The sequence below is a fragment of the Lactuca saligna genome, chromosome 7 (genome assembly GCF_052625555.1).
Source record: "Lactuca saligna cultivar CGN05327 chromosome 7, ASM5262555v1, whole genome shotgun sequence".
Lineage (NCBI taxonomy): Eukaryota > Viridiplantae > Streptophyta > Magnoliopsida > Asterales > Asteraceae > Lactuca > Lactuca saligna.
Window position 1 is genome coordinate 118994930 of NC_136423.1, and position 9040 is coordinate 119003969.

Below are 9040 nucleotides of genomic sequence, written 5' to 3' on the forward strand. Positions count from 1 at the left end.
CCATCCCCAAATTCTACTTGGTGTCAATGTTTATCCATCTAAATCCACAACACACCATTGGTTTTTATTTGATACCTACGAATGATATTGAGCACATACATCGAATGAAATACACACCGACAAAAGTCCTCATAAGGATCGAACGGTCCATTTTCTTTGATATTTGGACAATGACTTCCTAATATCGAGGCCTTCATATCACCCAGTTGAATTTGTGAGATCGGCTACATAGGCTCAGGAATCATTTCTTATGTTTGTTGTTTGACAACTTTTTTGGTGATATTCCTCTTTGCCTTTTGTTTATTTGATTTCATACGTTTGAAGTTAAATTGTTCCAAGTGTGTGATGATTATTGTATGCCTCTAGTACATCTAGAAAAGACTTTGTATTGTTCAAATATTTGCTATAGTGGATTTGAAGCGATTCTAATAGTCCCGTGGTTTTAATTTCATTTCTTGAGAGATTTTCATGGTGTCTCGTATTTGTTGATTAATTACTGTTTTTTGGTTGATTATATTGGTCATATAAATTGCATCAGGTTGTTTTTTTGCAATTGAAAATGTATATTTGTTTGCATCCTTAAATGTTCATTCATGATGGAAAAAAGTTTAGTCAAATGAAGTTTTATTCCGCATTATTATTTACGGTTGTGGTTATGTTTTTCCCATCAAGTGTTATGTAGATGAACCATTTTATTTTAGTGGATTAAGCTCAACATGTTTTTGTTTGGATAATTTGGCACATGGAAGATGGTAAAATCACAACTTTCATGAAATAATTTAGTACGATGAAAACGAACTATCAATATATGTTCCAACACATGTAAAACCCATTTTCTCCAACAAACTATTTATGCCATTAAAGATAGGGAAATTGTCATAAAAGCCCTTAAGTTTTCCAAAAATTGGATGAGTTTTAGGGGTAATAAAGTCGGATACTTTTGCTAAATGTTTCAAATATCTCTTTTAAGAGGTTGCACCCTTGGTGGTCGGTTACCCATATGCTGATTTGGCACTTAACTGAGGAGTTGGCACGAATGTTACGTCCATTTACCTAGAGTAGTGTACCCATCACCTTACCTCAACCTTTTGCACGTAAACGTACACTTTCTCAAAATCCTTCAGAAAATCGACATCGTTCACCAAAAATTTAGGACTTTTTGAAGAAGATTAGGTTATTGGAGATTTGATTTCACAAGGTATGTGTAATTTTTTTGAAGATTGTGTAATTACAGTTCTTTGTTCTTCATAGGTTAACGAATAACAATAATGTGTGTTTTTTCAGGTTATTTTGATGGATTGGGATTCAGAAGACGAAGGCAACAAAGACCCATTTTTTGGTTTACGTGTGCCTTTCTCTGGTCTTAAAGAGATGGATTTTGAGCTTCATGGCATCTACATGGATCATGAACCAGAAGAAGAGTTCATGACTCCATTGGACAAGTGTAAGGATGCATTTCTTAATGTGTTACTAATTGATGAAAATATTAGAAACTCTAGTTTGGGATGTAAGAGCACAAGTATATCATGGTGATGACTTGCAAAGTGATGAAGATGAAGAAGAGCAAGAGCAGGTGAAAAACAAGTATGGAATACATGATATTTGATACTTCGGTGTAACGTGAGTTCTCCTCACTATACTAACATGGTCGAAGGCACCAAGGCCAACCCTTTGGATTGTATCCTGGTTTATCATATGATGCAACGTGTAGTGATTTGTTAGATATGTGTCCTAGTATATATGATAATGCTATGATTAATGGTCGGTTAGGCCTGTATGATTATTGTATGTGTTAGCTAGTGTTTGATGTTTATGTGATGTTGTGTGATGGCGGGTGGGTTGAAGTGGTCATGCTATGTATTGAAGGCTAATAGATCTAGGGTTGCCCAGATAGACTAAAGACCCAGCGGGGCGTACCAGTCAATCCGAAGGCCTGGAGAATGGTCCAGATAGGTTGAAGGCCTGATGAGGCGGTCCGGTCATGCTGAAGGTTCTGTGAGCGGTCCAAATAGGCTAAAGGCACAGTGAGGAAGTCCAGTCATGCAGAAGGCTCTGTATTCATATTGTTTGTTCATGATATTGTTCTGGTTTGTATGGTGTGGTATTTTGGGGGAACTCACTAAGCTTTGGGCTTACATATTTGGATTTATGTTTCAGGTACCTTTGATGATCGCAGAAAGGAAAAGACTTGATCGTGCACCTCCTCACATTTTGTGTTATAATTTCTGGGATTTCTCTGATGTTAAACTATTTTGAAAACAATTTGTAATAACTAGTAGTTTTTGGTATTTTAAAAAGTTTAAAATTTTTATGAATTTTATGGGTGTTACACCAAGAATAAAATTTGACTTCTAGAATAAGAATACTCTTAAAAATAGAAAACTTACAACACTGAAGATTGATGTAAGATTCATCACATCAGATTGTCATCTTGGATCAATTTCTCGAAAAACTTGTTAAACCTTCAAGAACTCGCTCGATACCACATATTGGATCTTGGAATAGATGACAAATGTAGAATAGTAATGATCAATATGAATCAACCATAACGAAGAACACATAGTGTAAAAAATTCTCTATTTTAGCTCAATTAGTCTAGAATGATGATTACAAAGTGGTCATGTAAAAATTCTCCCATGAGACTAAATCTCACATTAATATAAAATGGGAGTTATCTCTCTACCTATACATGAATAATAAGACTAGTATTTATAGGTAAGCTCAACACAATACATATCTAAAGAGGGTAAGCCAAATACACATTCAATGGAGAACTTTTCACCTCAACACTTCAGATGTAGAAAAGATAGCCTTCAGAACTTATTCGAGCCAATATGAGCTCAAGGTAATTCTGTTTGGATTAACGAACACCCCTTCTATATTCCAAGCAACAGTGAATGATCTGTTCCGCCCCTTTCTGCGATATTTTATACTCGTTTTCTTTGATGATATACTTATTTATAACCCCTCATTCAAGTTGCATTTAGCACATTTACGAACGACTTTTGAACTACTTCATAGCAATAGATTCTTTACCAAACTTAGCAAATGTTGTTTTAGACAACATCATGTCCGTTTTCTGGGCCACATTATTAATGATGAAGGGGTTCAAGTCGAGTAGGAAAAAGGTGAAACTGTTCAAGCCTGGCCTTTGCCAAAAAAAAAAAAAAAAATACGTGATGTAAGAGGATTTTTGGGTTTAACAGGATATTACCACTGATTTGTGAAGAGTTATAGGTTACTAGCTAGACCCTTAACTGAATTGACCAAGAAAGATGGGTTTGTGTGGTCCGAAGCCACCCAAAATGTATTTGATCAATTAAAATCAACGCTTGTCTCAGCTCCTGTACTTTGATTGCTTTATTTTAATAAAGCATTTATGATCGAACGTGATGCATCTTCGGAAGGGATAGGAGAAATCTTAGGATGAACGCGCAATAGCATATTTCAACAAAGGTCTCTCGTTATCTAACCACCTAAAATTGGCATATGATTATGAGCTCTTAGCTTTGGTATTAGCCGTTTAGAAGTGGAATCACTACCTCTTCGGTATACATTTCTTTATACGTACCGATCATTATACACTTAAGTTCTTGTTGGAACAACGAATTACCACTACTGAACAACAACGATTGTTATTAAAACTTATGCCATATGACTCTATGATCATCCATAGAGTTGGGAAAGAACACAAAGGGGTTGATGCATTGTCCCGCATACCCCAATTGCTTACTCTTGTCATACCTCGATGTCTGAACTTTGCTAATTTTATCTCTAGTTTGTCTGTTGACCCAGACACGATTGATCTTATAAAATGACTCCGTGCAGACTCATCTTCATGTCCAAGATTTTTTTATGGTAGTGGGGTATTTAATCTACAGGGTCACAGACCCCTGACATACCCCCGATATCAATGCATCCATTTATTTGAAGCACACTCCACACTAGCAGCAGATCATGGGGGATTTTTTGAAAATAATGAAGCGAGTGGAAAGTCAATATTTTTGGTCTAAGATAAAGCAGAATGTTAGGTCTTATCTACAATAATGTTTGACACACTCTCGCCTGTCAGGTTGCTTCAACCGTACTAATTCCATAACAGGTTTGGGAAGATATTTTGTTGGTTTTTTTTATTGATCTTCCCCCGTCTAAACAGTTTGATATTGTATTCGTGGTTGTTGACAGATTGAGCAAGTATGCTCATTTTTCCCCCTTTCTCACCCTTTTACTGCCAAAGGGGTCGTTGATGTGTTTTGTAAAGAGATAGTTTGCTTACATGGTATTCCACGTTTGATTGTTTTGGATCATGGTGTTATTTTTTTAAGTCATTTTTGGCAGGAGTTGTTTTTGTTATGCCAAACAAAGCTCAAGATGAGTACCGTCTACCACCCCTTAACAGACGATCAGACGAGTGTGGTTAATTGCTCTCTGGAGACCTACTTATGTTGCCCGATTGAACCAACTAACTGGATCAACCCTTTTGTTTCTTCGGGAGTAATTTTGACCCGTTCAACGTGGAGCAGGGGAACAATGCTTCTTGTGGATGAGTTGGTGGTTACGAGAATCAAGAAACTATCGAGAATGTTTCTTTCATCTCTACTGTTTTCGTTTATAGTTATTTTTTTGTCTTGGATTATTTTGACTTTTGAACTCTGTATTGGAGATTTGCCATCTCGAATTGGCTATCACCTTTTCCGATTTCTTTATTGTAACCCTAGTTCTATAAGTTTTGGGATCATTTTATCCAACGAAATTAGTTGTTGACCCGAAACATAGAATGGAGATAGTTTTCAAGGAAAATGAACACCCCCCTTAATCGAGATTCCAAGACACGTCCAAGCTTGTGCCAAATACATCAATCACACATATTAGTTGTATGTAAAAAATACGAAAAAACGGGTTAAGTGAATCAATTATTAGCCAATTTATAGAGCACACATCTCATTATTATCCACATCATCTTGGATGGTCTAAAGAGGGGTTAATCATTGTTACAAAACTTTATATCCTTTACGCGTGGATCAAAATTAATACATAAATCCTTGCCATATCTTTAATCCAGCCAAAAACTCTGTACACCGAATTAAATAAAATCAAAATAATATCTCTAAACACAAAAATGGTTCATTTTTCAAATTTTCAATTTTATAGATTTGTACTTCACCTCATTTTCATAAATCTTAAACGGAAACCGGTTCACGTGCCTCATTAGAAACATAGCCTGTAACCTACACAAGTATGTCGAAATTAATTTTAAAGTTCTTGCACATAATTCTAATAAGATTAAGGGGTTTAATTATTTAATTATTATATTAGATTTTGTATATTAATTTACCTTGGCTGATTTGAATAGTTCATCAATGACTTCAGATAAAGTTGGGTGCGCATGAACAGCATACTTTATATCCTACATGATTCACAATTCAAGAAAATTTATTTATATTTTTTAATAAAAGAAAACACCTGAAAATGTAGCAAAAGAATTAGAAAGAAATTTACTTGTATACGTGTTCCCAAAGCAATTGCATTGGATGCTTCGTGGATGAGGTCAGCAGCATGCATTCCGAATATGTGGACCCCAAGGATCTCTCCACTGTCAGGTCTATAAATCATCTGTACAAACATGAAAACATTCTAATTAACCACGTGAATTAGGAGGGCATTTTTGTCTTTTTGGGAAAAAAAAAAAAAAAAAACCTTGGCGATTCCTTCTCCTTCATTTTCTGCAAGGGCTTTAGTGTTGGCTTTGAAGCTAGTTTTTGCAATACTGATTTCAAATCCTTCCTTCTCAGCTTTTTCTCTTGCTTGGGGCTACAATGTAATTTTTAAATTAATTTATTAAAATTAAAGGTTATTTTATTTATTTCTTTTTAGGGAAAAATAAAAAAATACAGAAAATCAAAACAGACCTCTGTTAGTCCAACCATGCTGATTTCAGGATGTGTAAAACATGCAGCTGGGATGCTGAGGTGATTTAGAACATGATCTTTTCCAGAAACTTGTTCAACAACTGTATTAATAAAAAAACAATTATTGATATACAAGGGTATTAAAGGGAAATCACAATGTCATTGTTTTTATAGTAATGAGTAAGATACCTGAAATACCCTGGGCACTTGCTGCATGAGCAAGCATCATCTTTCCATTAGCATCACCAATGCAATACAAGTGAGGGACCTAAAAAGACCAATATTTTATCATTTTATGTTTTAAAAAAAAATCCAATTCAAATTTTGATGTCAATACCAGTTCTCCCTTTGAGTCAATCACTCTCATGCGTTCATCAACAGGAATAAACCCGCGTTGCGTTTGAACATTCACCTATAAAAAGACGTTAATGCCCTCCTCATCTTCATCATCAAAAGATAGCCCTAAACCCTAAGAGAGCTTTAGGGGCAGAAATTATCCCATTGAAAAAGGTGGGACATGATCAATTTTGTATGAAAAAGACGCAAACGCCCTTCTTATAAAAATCAAAAAAGACGATAATGCCCTCTGTATTTTCATAATCGAAAACATCCCAAAACCCTAAACCCTAAGAAATGGAGCTTTGTAGATGTATTGATAAGTTTACTTACATTCTCAAGACCAAGCCCTTCTGTGAATGGAGCTCTTCCAGTTGCAATAAGAGCAGCATCTACCTGGAACAAATAATAAATTCACAGAGGTAAAATATATTTAAAACACATAATTTTTTTTAATATATAAAAAGATATTTATTCATATAGTTGTGGATCATGATATATACCCACCTCCAATGTATCTTTTGGCTCCTTTGTCTTTGCATCAATAAGTTCAATTGTCACAGGCTTTCCATCTTTTGCTGGAGTAATCTATCAACAACAAATTAAAAAAACTAAATATCATAAAAATCAATATATTGATATGAAAAATAAAGAAAGAAAGAAAGAAAATACCTTGGTTGCAAATACGCCAGTATGATAATCAATTTTTCTAGGATTTATAAGAACCCTTTGAGCCAATTTCCCAATTTCAGGGTCAAATCCAGGCATTAACTGATCTAAAGCTTCTACAAATGTCACCTGTGTGAAATGAGAAACTTCTTCATAAAATTACACTCTATTATTATATGTCAATTGGAAATTAATTAATTAGAAATATGAGAAGCTTCCGTCTCACTTCACTTCCTAGAGCTGTGTAAACATCACTGAATTCAAGTCCAATGTAACCACTTCCTACAATAACTATCCACTCTGGAACTGTCTCTAATTTCAGTGCATGATCACTTGTTATTACAGTCTTACCTGCAATCAGCTAATCGATAAATTTACTTTGCTTCACTTCTTTAATGTTCTTGTTTACTTTTTTAATGTTTTGCTGTTATAAAAAAAGCACTTACCATCAACTTCAACCCCTTTAGGGACAAAGGGTATTGAACCAGTAGCAATGATTATATCTTTTGCAGTGATGACTGTTTCAGTACCCCCAACTTTTCCATATTTCACCTTCTGTGGGCCCTGCATATATTCATAAATCATAACCAAATAAAGAGTTCATCAAATGTATCATGTCACATTTAGTTCACTTAATAAGGAAAAAGAAGAATGAAAGGCTGGATTAGAGGACATACAACAACAGCACCAAAACCTGTTAATATGTCCACACCAAGAGATTTCATTGAATTGCTTAGATTGTTTCTGATTTTGGTAGCAAGATTTTGGGCATGATCAGCTACCCCTTGTCTGTCATACCCAGCAGCAGCAACCTGTGGATGTAAACAGATATGAAATTTAGTAGAATATTACAAGCTTAAGAAAGAAAGAATTTAGTGGTGGGAAATAGATAAAGATATAGATATACCTGCAAACCGAATGACTTCATGTGGTGTTCATTCTGAAGTTCCCTCATTCGACCACTTACAGCAAGAAGGGCCTTTGAAGGAACACACCCACGATTAACACATGTTCCACCAACCACATCTCCTTCTATGATGGCGGTTTTCAGACCCTGGAGAAGTTAATTTCATGAAGATTTGAACAAAATGCTTGTAAGCAGAAAGACATAACAACCAAAGTCGTAAGGAAAGCAATGAAGCATATAAACTGACAATGCGAATCGCATATCCATTTGTAATATTAGGATGGTCAGAAATAGTCGATCCAGCTACTACGAAAATTTAGACAAATACCTAACCTAAATCCGTCCATGTATGGAGAATGGAGATTCCACAATGGAGGTGTTGCTTGTAGAATCGTTAAATTCGTCCATAAGGTGTGTCGTTTAAATTACCTTTTCAACGGCATGAAGAGCAGCGCCGTGACCACCAACACCAGCTCCAATAATGACGAGATCATAATCAAAACCCTTGGACGGAGTTCCATTTCCAGACAAGGAAGCCGAAACCTTCTTAGTCGAACGCAATTGCTTGAATCGAATTGCGTTATTTGACGAAGACGATTTGCAACCAGAAAACGCTTCTCTTCTGAGACCACAAAACCTCAGCTGACTCGGAGTAGTATTGTTGCTCAAGAAGAGATCAGCTCCGCAGTTGGATCTAGCAGTGATCGGTGAAGACGAAGAAAGTGAGAGAGAAATTGAAGACTGCATTTTTGAAAATAAATTGAAGAGAGAAAGGAATAGGGTTTAAGAAGGAGGGAATTGAAGGAAGATGTAGAAATGTTGAAATCTTGGTTTGGGTGGCTTCGGGAGCTCCGTCGTAAGGGGCGGAGGTAACGAAGTGAAGGGAGTCTGCGACTGCGAGTGAGTTTTTGGGTTTTAGATTTTCAAAACGGTTGGGGACGGTTGAACGATGTTTGTTGACTTTTGGTTTTGACTGAATTTTATTTTTATATATTTGGGTTGAATTTGAAATCGAAAAACAAAGAACAAAATTGAACATCCCTCTTCAAAATGATGTTTTCCCAACAGAACATGGTATTTTAATACTATAAAATAATATTAAAAAAATGATTAAACATGAATATCTATGTTGCTATCATTTTCTACCTTAATGTCAAATATATGAGTTATTTTCAAATGTAATGATAAATATGTTAAATATATGTAGGAACTTATTAAT

The 9040-nt window shown here is 35.3% G+C and overlaps 1 protein-coding gene across 1 annotated transcript; it reads right to left on the bottom strand.

Moving 5' to 3' along the window:
• Positions 1-4886: 4886 nt before the first annotated feature.
• Positions 4887-8774, bottom strand: LOC145004865 (dihydrolipoyl dehydrogenase 2, chloroplastic-like). The gene is made up of 16 exons (XM_078963873.1): positions 8251-8774; positions 7822-7968; positions 7592-7726; positions 7361-7478; positions 7141-7265; positions 6918-7043; positions 6753-6833; positions 6579-6641; positions 6247-6321; positions 6099-6177; positions 5910-6010; positions 5698-5811; positions 5500-5613; positions 5336-5407; positions 5165-5228; positions 4887-5071 (listed from the first exon to the last, which is right to left on the bottom strand). Exons 1-15 carry the CDS (start codon positions 8566-8568, stop codon positions 5181-5183), a joined length of 1716 nt encoding a protein of 571 aa, XP_078819999.1. The 5' UTR covers positions 8569-8774; the 3' UTR covers positions 4887-5071; positions 5165-5180.
• Between the last annotated feature and the right edge of the window lie 266 nt (positions 8775-9040).

What these genes read in the sequence shown, in the direction of transcription:
- LOC145004865 (XM_078963873.1), bottom strand. Translation starts at nt 8,568, where the DNA reads ATGCAGTCTTCAATTTCTCTCTCACTTTCTTCGTCTTCACCGATCACT. An exon ending in TTGACTCAAAGGGAGAACTG is followed by an intron (nt 6,178 to 6,246) that starts GTATTGACATCA and finishes TGGTCTTTTTAG; the next exon opens with GTCCCTCACTTGTATTGCAT. An exon ending in AACTATTCAAATCAGCCAAG is followed by an intron (nt 5,229 to 5,335) that starts GTAAATTAATAT and finishes ATACTTGTGTAG; the next exon opens with GTTACAGGCTATGTTTCTAA.